This window comes from Eumetopias jubatus, unplaced genomic scaffold, assembly GCF_037043125.1.
Source record: "Eumetopias jubatus isolate StellerSeaLion01/CBP00866 unplaced genomic scaffold, mEumJub1_p1.0 scaffold_5, whole genome shotgun sequence".
NCBI classification, from domain to species: domain Eukaryota; kingdom Metazoa; phylum Chordata; class Mammalia; order Carnivora; family Otariidae; genus Eumetopias; species Eumetopias jubatus.
In genome coordinates this window covers 42,173,022-42,190,273 of record NW_028274811.1, presented here as the reverse complement: position 1 = coordinate 42,190,273, position 17,252 = coordinate 42,173,022, and the positions used below count along the sequence as shown (strand labels likewise).

The window sequence follows — 17,252 nt, the reverse complement described above, 5'->3', positions numbered from 1 at the left end:
TATATCTTAATTTCATTTTTATACTGTCACGTTAAAACATCTCAAATCTGTCCCACTGATGGCCACCTGGAAAAATGAGTCTTACACATAGGTTTTAAAAAATTATTCCTATAAAACAGTGCTACACAATCATTTAAAAAGAAACACTGAAAAAGTTTGAAAGGTAGAGACAATATTTTTAAAAACATATAATGTATTATTTGTTTCAGAGGTACAGGTCTGTGATTCATCAGTCTTACACAATTCACAGCACTCACCATAGCACACACCCTCCCCAGTGTCCATCACCCAGCCACCCCATCCCTCCCACCCCCCTCCACTCCAGCAACCCTCAGTTTGTTTCCTGAGATTAAGAGTCTCTTATGGTTTGTCTCCCTCTCCAGTTTCATCTTGTTTCATTTTTCCCTCCCTTCCCCTATGATCCTCTGTCTTGTTTCTCAAATTCCTCGTATCAGTGAGATAAGATACTGAGACAATGAATATCTTATTTATATTTAAATGTAAGACAAAATGGGCAACCCAGCCCTCTTGGCTTCCCTCCGTCTTTGGGAGCTGTGTACTATCGCTCAATAAACTTTGCTTTGCTGCCCACCAATCAATCAACCAGTCAGTATAAGACAAAAAAAGTATTTCCGGTCGTATTATGTTAGGGATGATTTACTTTTAGAAAAACAACTAGTTATTAAAAATAAGTCTTTATTACTGTTTTTCCTAAACTTAGTATCAGCCAGAAAGTTCAATTCATGTACTATTACTGGCGATTTAAAACAGGAACATACCTGCCATCCATTCGATGAAGAGATTATAATTGCTCTTCTCACATGTGGCTCCCAACATCCTAATGATGTTGGGATGATTCAAATGGCTCATCATTCTGATCTCTTCTCTTAATGCTTCCACTACTTCTTCTTGCTCAGAAGATGTATTTCTGACATATGTCACCTGTTTCAATAACCATATTTACAAAGTTTTGAATTCTGATGAATTATTCTATTTACAGACTTCACTAACAATCTGGTCTAAAATGGACAAATTCAAATCCTTTTATAGATTAATAGGAGTTGGCATTTATGCTCACGGATACAATGTAGATACTTTATAAAAAACCAAGTCAAGCTCTTAGAAAGAAGAGAGTCTAGCTTAAGAAGCAGTGAAATATCAGAAAAAGGGAAAAAAATGGGATGTTGCCAATCCTCCAAAACTGTTTAAAGATAGAATGAGAAAAGCCTATTCATAGAAGAACCAACATCATTTAAAAATGAAGGCTTTATTTTTTCTTATCTTGATAAACATGCTCAATATAAAAAGTCAACTACAGAGATCCCAAGATGCTGCTGCACTGGTAACACTGCTAAAAGGAGTAGGAAACCCTAACTCTTGTTTATAAAAAGCACAGACCCAAACCAAAAACCACCTCTATGAGGCCCATCATGATGCTGCATCTTAAAATAATCATGCTTCAAGACTATACTTTCAGGGGTCATTTCTACAGTTCATTAAAATAATCATGCTTCAGCTTTTCATTAGAATTCATGATACTTTTGGTGCTTTAGCAGTATTTACTTTGAAATTCAGGTTTCTGAAAAAGAACTAAAACGTATACACACAGGGACATATCCTTTATTTTTCTTACTTGCTCATGCTTCGTTTTTATAATTTAAGTCATTTATGTGCTCCCTAGATATTTACCTGTTTAACAGCCATTAAAGTTCCAGTTCCCACATCTTGAGCCTGGTAACAGGAAGAAAATGCTCCAAGGCCTATCTGCTGACCTTTCAGCCATTCAGTGTCTTCTCTGTAAGGCTGTTTTGCTTTGGTATGTCCTGGTAGAGTTTCTGGTGTCTACATATTAAATGAAAGCAATCTTTTTACTGTTAAGTTATAAGAGGAAAAGTTTGTGAAATTAGTCTGGCAAAATATTATTCTTGTTCAGTCTGGCTTCCCAAACCACCTATAAAGTTGACCTCTGAAGGGACAGTGTTGGTGACCAATGTCAAATGCAGAAGTGATCACCATTACAGAAGCAACCAGAAATGCCTTTGAAATAGGCAAGTAGTGTTTGTGGTCAAGCAACGACACAAAATTGTTGCATAATTCTATGTGAAAAACTGCTTCTCACTATTAACTCATGTGAAAAGCATCATTTCTGAGTTAGATTTCTTTCAGCTTGGTCCAAGGAAACTCTCTAATCTCTTCAAGACTATACTTACATCCTGTTGAATAATGATGATGTCTTCTCCATTTTCAACTTGTAGTTGAGGAACTATGGGGAGGGCATCCTGAGATGCTGACATTGCCATGGCAATTGCTAAAGCTGCTTCTTCTTCAGCTTCCATTTTTTCTTTGCATTTCTGATTATGATTCACATCATCTTTGTAGGTATCATCATTTTCATCCTTTTCAGGAGAGAGCACAGCAACTTCGGACTTAAAAGTTACTGTTGTGTCACTTGAAGGCATAGATGCTTCAAGAAGGTCCTCAATACTGGAGTTGAGCTCTGTATTGACATCTAATCTGCATTTCTCTTCTACTGGGGTGAACACTGTCTCATCACTGGGTATGACAGCATTACTGCTATTGCTGCTGCTGCCAAAGCTGTCATCACATTTGGCAGGACTGTTCAGATCAAGTGTCATGCTATTCTTTGAGGCATCTCCCTGTTTACTTGTATTACCTAGGGTAGGTCGAGATGGCTTTGGCCTGTGTATATTACTAGAGGGCAGGGGTCTTGACTGAGTAAAGATAGGGGAAAGTTTATCTGAGTCTCTGTTTTCGGAACAGTTTCTCTGGAACTGTAGAGAAAATTTGCGCTGTGTTTGAGGAGATGCAGAAGGTATTTTGCAGGGAATGAATCCCTGAGGTCTATGCTTAGAGACATCTGTTCCAGTACCAGTTGGTGCAGAGGGGGCAGATGAAGAAGGAGTTGACAAGGGTGGAAACATTAATGGGGAATGATGAGATAAAGGAGAGGTGTTCAAACACTGACTGTGGGGTCTGCCTTTTGTTTGAACCATTGGCTTTGGTTGCTCCATTGTTGTTGAACTGGGAAGTCCTACTGAAATGCTGCCCAGTCTGTCAGTAATGTCCTCTGAATTGGCGCTCAGTTTTGTAGCACACAGTCCTTTTCCAGTTTTCTCCAAATGGTCTGTGCACTCAAGGGAGCTGTTCTCTGTGGTTTCTGGATAGCTGGAAGGGACAGAGGCCTGCGAAAAGCTGTCACGTCGGCCATCCGAAGTGTCTCCTACGCCCAGTTGGATGGCCTCAGCAATTTCCACCTCATCTGCAATAGTCATCAAACGACGACGCATCCTGGCAAAATGAGTGGAACTGGAAACATTCAGCATTTCTAATAGTTTTGAAAATACGTGGGGTACTGCAGTAACCATTCTTGCAGAACTCAAATATATCCTTCGGGAGAGTTTACCAACCATTGAGTGGGAATTATCAATGGACTGCAAAGCAAAGGTTAAGAGGGACAGCAGCTTTTTATACCTGAAAGAAAAAAAAAACACATTCAATTACTAGACAAGTCAAAATTATTGCAAAATATATGCAAATTAAAAAAGGTACTAATTTACAACTTACACATTTAAAAAAGAGCCGTTTCAGAACAAAGGATCTATAAATTTTTAATTAAATAGCCTAGACTTGAGGTTTTTATATCAATCAAAGATTAAGGTATTAGTGACCTATATATGCTCTGTAATTTCTGAATCTTTCTTGAATCTAAAATGTGTCCTCCTTAGGGGAGTGGGGATGGAGTAGAAAGGAAGAACAAAGTAATATATTTGCAGAAGAAAAATTACCTGACTTCAACAGGCTCAGCTTGTGAAACATCAGTACTGACAATATGAGGGTAAAATTCAGCAGGAAATTCCAACAGCAGTCTGTCTATAAGACAAAGGCGGCCCAGAAGTTCTTGCCAGTTGTTTGATTCAGTTTGGTTTCCAAGAATACAACTTAAGACATAATCAACACCACCAATACCAATGGATCCTATGAAAAGGAAAGCAAAAATAATTGAAAAACAGCGATATTAAAATCTAAAAATATGATCAAAATAGCATAATGCCAAGAATAAATGCCAAGAATAATACTCTAATTATATTCATTTTAAGAATTTCTTAGGGGTTGCCTGGGTGGCTCAGTCCGGTTAAATGGCCAACTCTTTATTTTGGTTCAGATCATCATCGCAGGGTCCTGGCATTGAGCCCTGAGTCTGGCTCTGCGCTCAGCAGGGAGTCTGCTCCCTCTCCCTCTGCCCCTTCCCCTGTGTGATCTCTCTCAGATAAATAAATCTTTTAAAAAAGAATTTCTTAGATTAATTCATATTTCTAATGTTAGCTGACTCAATCAATTTACACAATTACTCCAAACTCCCGTATACAATTGCCCTATCAGAGATGACGGGATTAGACAGTAGGCGAAGGAAAATGGTAAGACGTGCTATATTAAGTAAAAAGTTATTACCAGCTTTAAGTATTTCTCTGCCAACTGCCAACTCTCCTGCTTGGCCTTTGCATAATTCCAACAGTGTTGATATAGACAGTTGACTTGTACGACTAAAAATGAAAGAAGCAACATCAGACTTGGATCTTAGATAAAATACACATTAAAAGGACAATAGTAATGTAACGCTATGTGAAAAGGTGGGGAAAAAAGCTTCCACAAGTGTTTGCTTTTCCACCACTAAAATCACATTAACAATGTCCCTACAAATAATAATATTCATTATTTAAGGTCTAATTTCGTAAGTTTTATCTCATTTGTGGTAAGCACAGAACTTTTACTAGTGGCTCTTAGCAAATACTGATTTAAATAGCAAACCAGATAAAAGGCATATTTTGATGATTTCCTTAAAATAAAAAAGAAGACTCGTTTTGGTTTCTGAATTTTCAGTAAGACTCGCTTGCTTTAAAAATAAAACCTTCCCATCCAAAACTTTAGCCTGACTGAGTTCCAAATACCTTAAAATCTCTTTACTGTATTTTTTTTATAATGTTCTGTCATTGAAGGGACCAGGTAAACAACCTAATTTTAGTATTCGGGAGAGCACATGACACAACAAATGCCACAAAAGCAATGAAGTTATCAGAAAAATATGTACTCTAATCCTGAAAAACTGTAATTTTTCTATGCATTTTGCAAATTATTTGTTATTTTGCCTAATGTTGTTCAGGTATTATAGTATTCTCTCTAAGCAACAAGACAAACTCTAATACTTTCAATCCATAGGCTTGTGTAGAGAAAACAATGGAGGCACAAGACAGACTTCACGAAATGAGAAGCAAGTCAAATCTAAGCACCTAGTTTTTGAGACCATACAAACCTACAAACTATATCATGTGACTTAGGAAGACAAAAGTTGGGCTGAGCGAGCTCCAAACGGGTATAATGGCAGAGGCACAACAAAGGGGATTCAGTCCCCGACCCCAGAGAAGGGTGGGACGGGAAGAGGCGAGAATGCCCAAAGACCTTTGGCGCCAGCTGTACTAATTAAAGGAGCGGTGAGCGAACCAGTGGTCTCATAAAAGCACAGTTTAATTTTTACTACGATCGTGCCTCACTTCTCTGACTATCCTTACCGCTCCAATTAGCATTACTCTTGTTCTTGTCAGTTTTTAAGGATATTGCAGGGCTATATGGAATTTGTTGCTGTGGGGGTATTTTTTAGCATAAACTGTCATAGAGTAAAATTGCATTACACAGCAAATATGGAATTGTATTTTTAAGCAGATGCAATGATTTTATTGGTTCCTATCCTGTGTAACTCATTCTCTAAAATGAGATTATGTATATAACACCTATTGTTCTTTCAACTGGAGTTGAGATTAAGAATATTACTTTAAGATAAAAGAAAATCAATCACAACACAATAATATGGTTATCCATGCAATTTGTTAGCCTGTCATTAGTCCTTCTCCCTAGTGTTCAACAGCTTTAAGTGTTACATTTTAATTTCAAATCTCATATTAGAAAACAATATTCAAAGCCTCATGTAATAAATATGTATCAAATACTCACCAGGTATGAGGCTTGTTGCTAGGCTTTTAATATAAGAGGGTTTGAAGCAGTTCATCAATAGGGCCTTACCTATTGGCATCTGCACACTTGACTAGGATGGTGTCTACAACTGGCCGGAGAAGTCTCTGCAGTTTGATTCTTTCTGCCAAACTATGGCAAGGAGTATATACTAGCATGGCTCTCAACGTTTTCTGGGAGGAAAAAACTGAAGGTCAGTTTAATTGCATTTGAAAAGCATCAAAGACCCTGGCATAATCTGAGGTGATTTAATAAAATAATGATAGGAAAGGATTATAACCCATAAATAAATAATCCATGGATCCATACTGATACAAATAAATGAGTAAGTAAACAGATGGGGTACAAAGAAACTCTCTGAACTATTTCTGCAATTTTTGAAGTATGAATTTTAAAATGAGAAGTTAAGAAAGAGCTTCCAGTGCCAAAGTTGGAATAATATGAGCAACAAATTAAATGATGATAGTACTGGATTTTAATCCATAGATGAAAATAAATACCCATCAGCCTATATTGGTATAAATTTAAAAACTGAAGAAATACATAAATGGGGAGAGAAGAGACAGTTCCTCTTGATAGAAGAATTCCAGTTAATTAATATAGAAGGAATGAGGGAAACAAAATCATTAGAGCACCATAATAATGAGGTCTAATTCCATAATTTCGTAAGTTTTACCTCATTTGTGTTAAGTACAGAACTTTTACTAGTGGCTCTTAAGAGAGCAAATACTGATTTAAATAGCAAACCAGATAAAAGGCATATTTTGATTATTTCATTAAAATAAAAAAGAAGACTCGTTTTGATTTCTGAATTTTCAGTAAGACTCGCTTGCTTTAAAAATAAAACCTTCCCACCCAAAACTTTATATTCTCTTATATAGCCTGAGTTCCAAATACCTTAAAATGTCTTTACTGTATTTGTATTTTTTTTATAATGTTCTGTCATTGAAGGGACCAGGTAAACAACCTAATTTTAGTATTCGGGAAAGCACATAACACAACAAATGCCACAAAAGCAATGAAGTTACCAGAAAAATATGTAATCCTGAAAAACTGTAATTTATTTTCTATGCATTTTGCAAATTACTTGTTAATTTGCCTGTTGTTCAGGTATTATAGTATTCTCTCTAAGCAACAAGACAAACTGTAATACTTTCAATCCATAGGCAAATCCACTGACAAATGCTAAAATCAGTGGGCAAAATTCTTAAGAGAAACAGGATATTTGCACAGTCTCAAAGTATCTCCTCCAAGACATTTATTAATAGTAATTTATAGCAAGAAACCCAACAGACATCACCTTAACCAAATGATGAAAGACAGCATCACCAATAATAAGACACATCAACATCATGTACCCCTTGATACAATGCACTAAGAATGGCAACATCACCTCTCGTATTCTTATGAAAAATGCATAACTCAATCAAATCATGAGAAAATATCAGATAAACCCAAAAGGAGGGACATTCTTCAAAATAAGTGGCCAGCACACTTCAAAAATGTCAAGATGTATCCAAGACAAGGAAAGACTGAGGAACTGTCACAGATGGGAAGACATTAAGGGAGCATGGTAACTAAATGCAATGTGAGTTTCTGGACTGGATCCTAAAACAGAAAAAAGACATTAATGGAAAAACTGGTAAAAACTGAGTAAGGTCTGTGGCTTAGCCATAAAGGACACTTGCAACAACTGGGGATATCTGAATATGGATTTCATAAGTACATAATAATACTGTTATTAATGCTAAATTTCCTGAGTCTGCTGATTGCATTGTGGTTATACAGAAGAATGTATTTGTTCTTAAAAGATACGCACTAAAATATTTGAGGTGAAATGTCATGTGATGCCTGCAAATAACTCTCAAATGGTTCAGCAAACGAGAGAGAGGAGGGGAAAACAGGAAGGACAAAAGGGAAGGGAGAAAGAATGGAGAGCTTTAAGGGAAGGAGCCATTTCTGCCTCCACTGTGCATGGCACACGAAGTAATTATAGAGGAATCAGAATATAGTATGATTTTCAGAGTTCCTTTACTCCACAGCTCACAGACTACATGGGAAACTATCTGAACTTAAGAAGAAACAACCAGACAGTGAGGCAGTACACTGAACAACAAGTATGCCTGAAGGTTTGTGTTGGAAAATAGTTAAGAAAAAGAGGTAAAAAGTTGGGCCAAGAACATTGGTCTTTACAGTATGCTGGTCCCTGGATATTCTACATAAAAAAACAGACCATGGTAAGACAGATTTGGGAAATAATGCATTCTACTTCTTGCTCTTAAAAATTCCTAATGTACATTAGCTTACTGAAGGTTCCTAGAAGCCATGCAGTGAACAGACCCACTTAACTCGTGTAATTCATTGCTCAGCAATTTTAACTGAACACAGGGGAGTATCCCTCTTTCTTCAGGGGAGGTTTTCATAATCCTGCCAAACTGTCATGGAATATGCTTTTGGAAATGCTGCTAAAGCAACAGAATCCTCTTAAGGGTTTCTAACTTAGGGAATAATCAAAGTGGTCTTTAAGGAATACTGATGGCTACTATATAGTCAATGTTCTTACAATGTGCCAGACATTATGGCTAGAGGTTTTACACAATCTCATTTCAAACCTAAGAGGTAACATTTTCATTATTTTATATGTGAGAAAGCTGAAATTTAATGAGTCCTAAAGTCACACTGCCAGCAAATGGAAGAACCAGAATTTGAATCAAGGTCTTTGTAATCTTGACCTTATGTTCAGATTGCCTAGGCTAGTCCCAGTTTAACTAGCAGATCATTCAGGTACCCCAGTTAGGATGATAAATTATGAAAGCACTCAGTTCTGACTCCAAATTCATGTTCATAACCGTCAGGCTATATTACCTCTCAAAAAGAAGACTCACAGGGCATAGTTGTTATAGGATGGATTAGAGAAAGACTGAGAGTGGAAGCAGAGAGATTAATGAGTTTTAAAAACAAACTAGGTAAGAATTATTCTAAAGCAGTGGTTGTGAACTGGGCAATTTTGACCCTCAGGGGACACTCAGCAATGCCTGGAGACATTCTTGGTTGTCACGAAGCGGGTGGGAGGGAGAAGAGAGGTTTGCTACTGGTATCTAGCGGGTAGCGGCCAGGGATTCTGCTAAAACATCCTACAGTGCACAAGACAGCATAATTATCTGGCTCAATGTCAATAGTGCTGAGGTTTTTAAAGATATGTATACTCAGAATGGAGAAAGTCAAATTAGCCTCCAAAATTACAAATTAACCTCCTCATTCCATCCCACTCATGAAAGACAACTTATAATAGCTTCGACTAGAAAAACTCAGTCATCTATGTCATGTAACCCTCCTCTTTGAAAAGGATCCTGAATTTCCATACAATGTTCTCCTTAATGTCTAATATCAAATTTTTAAAAAAAGTAATTATCACTTGCTATCCCATAAAGCATTTTTAATTTGATCATGTGTAAGGTGTAAGGAAAATTTAAAGATATGAACAGCAAGACATGGCTATTTTAGGGGAGAAAGTAAACAGTATATAAGAAAACCTGAATAGATTAAAACAAGTAAAATCCAAGTGAAGAGATTAAATGGAAAATTGCAATTTCTTGGGATTATGATCAGGTAAAGTAGTTTCACTGGATCTTAAGAGTGATATCTATAAGCTCTAAACAAAACAAAAAACCCACCCATAATGCTTTGGTTATGTAATAAAGCTACTTACTAAAGCAGCAACGTACACTTTGTAGACAGGGTCAGCACAGACCATTGACAAAACGTTGCAGCATGCCTCTACCACGTCTCCTGAGATACTGGTCTGGGAAGACCCACTGCTGGCTCCAGCACTCGGGCTGCTTCTACCGTTGCTCCCAGAATTTCCAGTGCTCTCCCCATTTGCCAATAGCAGAGCCCCACTAACATCGTGGGAAAGACGCCTGAGAGCCATCTCTCTTACATTCCAGTTTCTAGAAAATAAGCAGCCAACGAGTTCCATTCCAAATACCTATAGTCAAACAAACACAATGAATTCAATGTGGAGAAAAACTAATGAACCTCAAGTATTTGAATATAAGCATGATTTTTGATTACTAAAGGAAAATTGTGGACATTTCTTAAATCTTCACCAATCTGCACAGTTTCAAATTATGTCTGGCCACTTAAAAATCAGAAGGAGGAATTTTATATTCAAGTTTAACTGCTAATTATCCAAACTCTTTTACATTTATTAGCTCAAATAAAATTAAGAGTGAACTCCATTAAGTAATTAGATGGATATGTATATGTTTCTGTACTCCTATACTTACGACCAAAAACATCCGTGAAGAACCCCAATTTTATATTTGTATTAAGGTAGTTAAACAGAGAAAAAACTGAAGCAAGATAAAGCCAAATCAAAAAAGGCACTAGAGTGTCCAAGAGATACAGAGTATTTCTCCTACAGATGACAGTGGTAAGTCAAAAACTTTTAATGTGATTTTTGTCTTGTAGAAAAAGGTTAAAGAAAAAAAAACCCTCAATAAAACAGATGGAACTATAATGAAGGGAGTGGAAAAATCTAAAGAAAAAAGAAAAAAACTCCTGTTCAAATCAGCAAATCACCATGCCTGCAAAGCCCAAGAGTCCCTAAATAAAGGAAAGGGTACATGGTTTTGACATTATGGGCCAATTAGGTAAAAGTAAACTTAAAACCTAAGATAACTTATCATATGAAAAATTTCTAAATTTTAGAGATGAATAAACACAATTTTAGGGCAAATAAATGATTTACTTAAATGTGTTCTGTTACAAGGTGACAGTAAAGGAGAATAAATCAACTAGAATATAGTCAACTTATTATATGCGTGGCACATAGTGTTAAAGAGCATACCATGGTTTAAGTCTTAATTCTCTTATGTCATATTCTTAGTAAAAAACTAGGAGTAGATAGTCCAGCCTAAAGCTTAAGCAAAACTGACTACACCACTGCCTTGAAAGAATGCGTCCAATAGCTCCTAGGTACCAACTTCGAGAGTTCTCTTGAAGACTCATGAAGGGGCAGGTGAGGGCCTATGTTCAATACCATTAATGAACCAGATAAAAAAAATAAACTATGTTTATTAAGTTTGCAAATTTTATTAGATTCATGATAGGTTACTTACATGCTGAGAAAAGAGAATTCAAAAGCTGCAGGACTGTAACAGTCATAAAAAGAAAAAGGAAATCCTAATGACACACAAGTTGAATGAGTTGGTGTGTCTGTTTACAAATTTAATAGTATTAAACAGAATTTAACAGATTACTGAAAACATTTTACTTAACTACTGTCTACTGGAGACGTTGTTTAGTTTGGGATTCTACATTTTAAAAAAAATAATAGACTAAGCAGACAACAACAAAGAAAATCACCAGACTCCAACCAACCAACCAATAGAAATTCCAATTTACTGAGGAAGAAAAAACATTTCATCAGAAGAGAAAGTAAAAATGGAAACTGCCCTTTCAAATAAAAATGGCTAATATAAGGTAAAAGCCATACATTTTTTTCCCTTATTCATCCACTCAGCAATTATTAAGCATCTACTATATATGCCATGAGGATACAGAAAAGAGAAATTGAGTTTAAATGGTGATAAATAAGAAAAATGATAGAAATTCTTAGTAGAAATGGGATTAAACATTTGATCAAGTTAGCATTGAAGGAGTCTAGTGTCTATCCTTAGATAATCCTGATGTCTGATGGTTCAGAGATTTTTCTAGAGATGGGAGGTGAGAGAATTTTCGAAGTTTAAACTCATTTATAATAAGCAGCAGAGTGTTAACACCAGAGGTAAAAATTTCAATCGAATTATCAGTCATGATGGAGGGAAGCAAAAGTACTTTCTTAAATTATAATATAAACAACTGGGAGATAGCTACATTAATTGGTCTTATAAAGGTTTATTTGAGAAATGAAGAGTAAGAACTACTTACCTGAATCCATGGCTCAGCTAAATCTTTGTAAGCAGGAGGAATCTGCTGAGTTCCATAATGAGTAAGGTTAAAATTGCTCTCCTGACTCCTTCGCTGTGACCCAGCCAAAGGCTGCTGCTGTATGGTTTGCTGCTGTGCAGCTCGCAGGGAAGAAGGGGAATCCACAGGGCTTGACAGCTCGTGGCTAAGCGAAATATTAACAAAAGCGTGTTAAAAGATTTAAATAACACTTTAAGAACATTTTTATCTTTTATTAAACATATCCAAATCATCAATTCAGAATTCAAAATTACCTGTAGAAATCATGAGATCTCCACTTAGACCTACAAAGGGGACATATTAAAGGTTCTCTATTTCTTCTACATTCTTCTGCCCCTGAAAAATTAAAGGAAAAAAACTTAAAAAAAATATAAATGCTTAACATTAAGTAGTTGCATATAATAATTGCTGCTAATGGCTAGTATAAGTTTATATCAAAGGAACCTCAAAAAATAATTTGATGTATTTACCTAGAAGCAAGCAAACACAGGAGGTAAAATTATTCTGATGCATGTACCTTTTGCAAATGCTATTTTTTTTTTTAGTTACAACATGTATTTTGCTATTTTTTAAAACATTCTGCCCCCTTGATTACCTGGTAATGTCATTCCAAAACTTGCTTTCATGTTACCCTGTTATGCCTGCCCAGGTCTTCTACCTCCTCACCTCCACGTACACCTTCCAGACCAGAATTTTTTTAATTCTGTGCATGCCTTCCATTACTACACGTATCACACTATATTACATTTCTTTGCTCACAAAGCTCATCTCCTAACAAATCCTAAACTCCAATTCGTTGAAAACTTTACGTAAGGGCCTAGATATACTTTTCTTCTCCCCCCAAAAGTCACGTTAAAATCCTAAATAATATAGTTGACTCCTAGAGTAACTGTGCTGAGGAAGCACAGGGAGAAAAAGAGCCACATACAGATTGACATGCAGTGGTGATGCAGCTTGTTCCTGCAGCCATCTTCACACACGGTAAGACTCTCTTCATCAAGCATGCCCAACAAGCAAATAGGACACATCTGTTCCTCCTCATCTTTTATACTATAAGGGGAAAGAAAAGCATTAAATGCTAAAGAATATAATACAGAATTAACACCATAGCTAAAAACAATTTTGGATTCTTTACGATATGAAAAAACTGATTAGAAATTCTTGTTAGGAGCATCTTTATGGAACTATTTGAGAAATATTTATTTCTCCTATTACTATACAGCAATTTTAAATAAGATTCACACCACTAGTATTTATAGATTGTGAGTATGTGTTAACCTTTCCTTGGTATGAATACAATTCAGTATACGAACTACAATCTTAGAGACCTATGTAGCCCCTCAATTCTGCTGTTGTACCTTTTGAACAAACTGGTATAAGGTTTGACTATATACAAACATGTGATATGCCAATAGTTTCAAGATTTCAATTACTGGAGAGGACCTTAGAGCCCATCACAGGCATTTTTTGTGGGTCCATAAACTGGTCCAACTTTCCTAGAAACTAAGCTAGAAATATATGTCACATTGTTAATAAGCAAAACCTTTCAACTAGACTTCTAGGAATATATCATAAGGAAACAGACAAAATAGTAAACGTGTGTGTGTGTGTGTGTGTGTGTATAAAAGAATATTCACTGCAGTATTATTTAGCATAAAGAAAAAAAATCAACCAAATGAACATCAAAAGAAGGTTAAAAAAAATAGTACACCACACACTGTGAAGCTTTTAAAAAGGATCTAAGACATTCATAAATGACAAAGACATCTACAATATACTATATGGTGAAAAAAAAAGCATGACAATTCTAATTTGTTTAGAATGATTCCAATTTATGGCAAAACTGCAACTTTATTGTGTATATTTGAAATACTCTTAATACGCAAAGTGCTTTTAAAAATCAGTAAGAAAAATATTAGTAATTCAATAGTAAAATGGGCAAAGAAGATAAAAAGGCAATTGAAATGAAAAATACCAATAGCCAGTTGAGTATGAAAAATGAAGTATAAAATGTGTATTAATGAAACCATATCCTTTTTTTTTTTAATCTGATTGACACAAATTGTATAGGTTGGTAACATCTGGCCTTGATATTGGCATAAGAGAACAAGTTCTCATATATACTGCTGGTGGGAGTAAAAACAAGTTTTTGGAAAGGAAAGTGCTAGTATTTCTTAAATTACTTAATGTATACATGCATGACCTAAAAAACCTATTTTCTAGGATGCTCTCCTACAGAGTTATTTGGAATATATAAACAAAGAAATTTAATAGGCAATAATTAGGTGTACTAAATGTCCATTAATTATGGCAATGGCAAAATAAATTGTGGCATATCTACATAATCTTATACAGCCATGAAAAGAAAGTAGTGTGTATTTTTCTACTGACTCAGGAAAATGGTCCTGGTATCTAAAGTTAAAACAAAAATAAAAAAGCAAGTTTCAGATCAAAGTATAATGAGAGAAGTACTGAGGAGTGTGTTGTGTCTATAAAAAAACAATGCAGGATAGAGTTTTACTTCCTTTATTTAATTTTTAAAAGTTGTATTAAACTGTTAACAGTAGTTATTTTGTATGCAGCCCAGACTGGAGAGAGGGGTTTTGTTTTATATTTTATAAATTTTTGTTGAACCTTCATGATGTCATGAGTGACTTTTAAAAATCAGTAACCAGGGCACCTGGGTGGCTCAGTCAGTTAAGCGACTGCCTTCGGCTCAGGTCATGATCCTGGAGTCCCGGGATCGAGTCCCGCATTGGGCTCCCTGCTCGGCGGGGAGTCTGCTTCTCCCTCTGACCCTCCCCCCTCTCATGTGCTCTCTCTCTCTCTCATTCTCTCAAATAAATAAAATCTTAAAAATCAGTAACCATATTTCCATTACAATATAAAGACTAGGTTCTGAGATGTTAAATAAACTGCCAGAGACATAAAATCAGTTTGTGGTAGGCTTTAATTTGAGGAGAATATCTCATAATCTACCTACCCCAACAAATTCGAGTCTCTACTAAGCTTAGGCTTTTCTCTGGGCCTAATATTATTCTTCTACAACCCTAAGCTATATAATTCCTAAAAAATAGGTCTGAATGACTGACAGCAAAGTAAGTTTGCTTAAAAAACTTTCATAAAAGCTGAACAAACAGGTGCAGCAGCCATGATGCATGATTCCTGAGGTAAAGGCACACATACTAGTCTCTTTCCATCCTGATTATCTGCCCCTTCTCTTTATCTCTTTTCATAATTATGGAGCTATGTGGAGTGGGGAAGTGCTGTCAAAATATGCATGTGGTTAATGACAAAAATTAACAGAACCATGGCAGAAATGATTTGTACAACAGTCTATAATAAAAATATTAATGGCAGAGATGATCCCAGGTCAAGTAACTTTAAAATTACACCAAAAATAGCTTAGAAGAAAAAAATAAAATTCCATAATTTAGTCCAATTGCAAGTACAATTTATTACTCAAATGTTTTTCTGACTTCAGCATCCATTTATTGTTGGACATGAATTGTTTCTGTATTTTCACATTTTAAGAAACCAGTAGAAACATTTTTGTACCCACTTCTTTTACATTTCACATTTTCTTTTTAGCATAGTTTTTTCAGAAGTAAAGTCACTTGAGTAGAGAGCAGGTATTAACATACTACAAGGGGATCAAATTAGCCTGTTCCAGCTTTTGTAAATAAAGTTTTACTGGAACACAGCCATACCCATTCGTTCACTTATCCTCTATGGCTATTTCTGCTACAGGGCAGAGGGGAGTAGTTGTGACAGAGACCTGATGAACCTTAAAGCCCAAAGTATAAAAAAGTCACCCATAATAATGCCATCTATTAATTAAACCATTAAAATTCTTACTCATTATGTATGCACCCACAATACCTTCATATATAAAAATTGGGTTCAGGCATAACATACAGTACTATAACCTAGATTTTGTTTCATGCCATTCAGTATTCTTCAGAAGCATTTTCTTTTTAAAGATTTATCTGAGAGAGAGAAAGGGCGCCTGACAGCAGGCGACAACAGGGGAAGAGGCAGTAAAAAGTGAAAGAATATGAAACAGACTCCCTGAGGAGCTCAGAGCCTGAGACCAGGCTCAGTCTCACAATCCTGAGATCATGACCTGAGCTGAAATCAAGAGTCGGATGCTTAACCAACTGAGCCACCCAGGCACCCCAGAAGCATAATTTTAATAGCTGCATGAACTATTCCTAATATGGGTATACTTTAACCATTCCCTTGCTGGATATTTAAGCTGTTCTCATTTTTTTCCATAATGCTGACAAAGAGTCATATATATAAATCTTGTGCATTTCTCAGATTAAATTTTTTTGTCAAAAAAAGTATATTTACTGTATCAACAAACATAAACATTTTAAAAACCACATTTTTTTTTCCAGAAAGGCTACAGAACTTGACATAGAGTGAAGCAAATCCTTATACAAGAACTAAATTTTCTCATGACAAAGTCTCTACTAATTATCTAAATAAATCTGGTATCTTTTTTTAATGATCATTTCCTTAGTTATTAGGTTAACTAAACCATTTTCATGTTTGTTAGCCTCTTGAAATTCTTTTGTGAATATTCTCTTCATGCCCTTTGCCCATTTACATACTAGGACCTTAGGTTCACTTTGTCCCAATTCTGGCTTTTGTTGTTTCTTCTATAATTTAGAATTAATTACAATGCAATCAGGTCTCCAGACAAATTTCCTGTTTTTTTTTTAATTGTAGTCTTTAGATATAAAAATCTGTGATTACATGAAATATTAACTTACTTACCTACACAGTATAATTACTCAGTATATCAAGATGACAGCTTCAGTGGTTCCCCCCATGGATACATTAATCCAAATGAATTCATAAAACCTCCATATTATGGCCAGCTCATATTTGGAAGGTATCTTCATTTATTTTAGAGAGAAACTTTCTATTTTAACTTTGGCTACCTGGTTTTAAACATTTTTTACTTTTTCCAAAACAAAAAGCTACAGGAATGTGAATCCAAAGGAGAAGAGCTCCAGAATAAGTTTGGGTCAGGAAGCGCAAGAAATAAAGCTCCTTTTTTCACCTATTTAGAAGAGATAAGGAGTAAGAGAAAGAGCCCTGAACTAGAAGTCAAGATACTGAGGTTCTGGTTCTGCCTTTGCTCAGCTGAGCTGCATGACCTCTTTTGGCTTCAGTTATCACTGAACCATGTAAACTAGAAATCTCTAATTCCCAAAAAACTTGTA

The 17,252-nt window shown here is 35.7% G+C and overlaps 1 protein-coding gene and 1 long non-coding RNA gene across 4 annotated transcripts in view; one reads left to right on the top strand and one right to left on the bottom strand.

Moving 5' to 3' along the window:
* MAP3K1 (mitogen-activated protein kinase kinase kinase 1) overlaps positions 1-17,252 on the bottom strand; it is a 74,465-nt gene that overhangs the window by 6,922 nt on the left and 50,291 nt on the right. For all 3 annotated transcript variants that reach the window (XM_028119105.2, XM_088023319.1, XM_088023318.1), the window contains exons 7-16: positions 12,944-13,065; positions 12,270-12,351; positions 11,977-12,160; positions 9,752-10,030; positions 6,094-6,215; positions 4,471-4,562; positions 3,807-3,996; positions 2,211-3,492; positions 1,690-1,842; positions 780-942 (exon numbers count right to left, since the gene is read on the bottom strand). In XM_028119105.2, coding sequence (XP_027974906.1) covers positions 780-942; positions 1,690-1,842; positions 2,211-3,492; positions 3,807-3,996; positions 4,471-4,562; positions 6,094-6,215; positions 9,752-10,030; positions 11,977-12,160; positions 12,270-12,351; positions 12,944-13,065 — 2,669 coding nt within the window. The remainder of the gene's footprint in view (positions 1-779; positions 943-1,689; positions 1,843-2,210; positions 3,493-3,806; positions 3,997-4,470; positions 4,563-6,093; positions 6,216-9,751; positions 10,031-11,976; positions 12,161-12,269; positions 12,352-12,943; positions 13,066-17,252) is intronic.
* The window catches only part of LOC148164344 (uncharacterized), a 72,953-nt gene that overhangs the window by 49,625 nt on the left and 6,076 nt on the right, over positions 1-17,252 (top strand). The window lies entirely within an intron of this gene.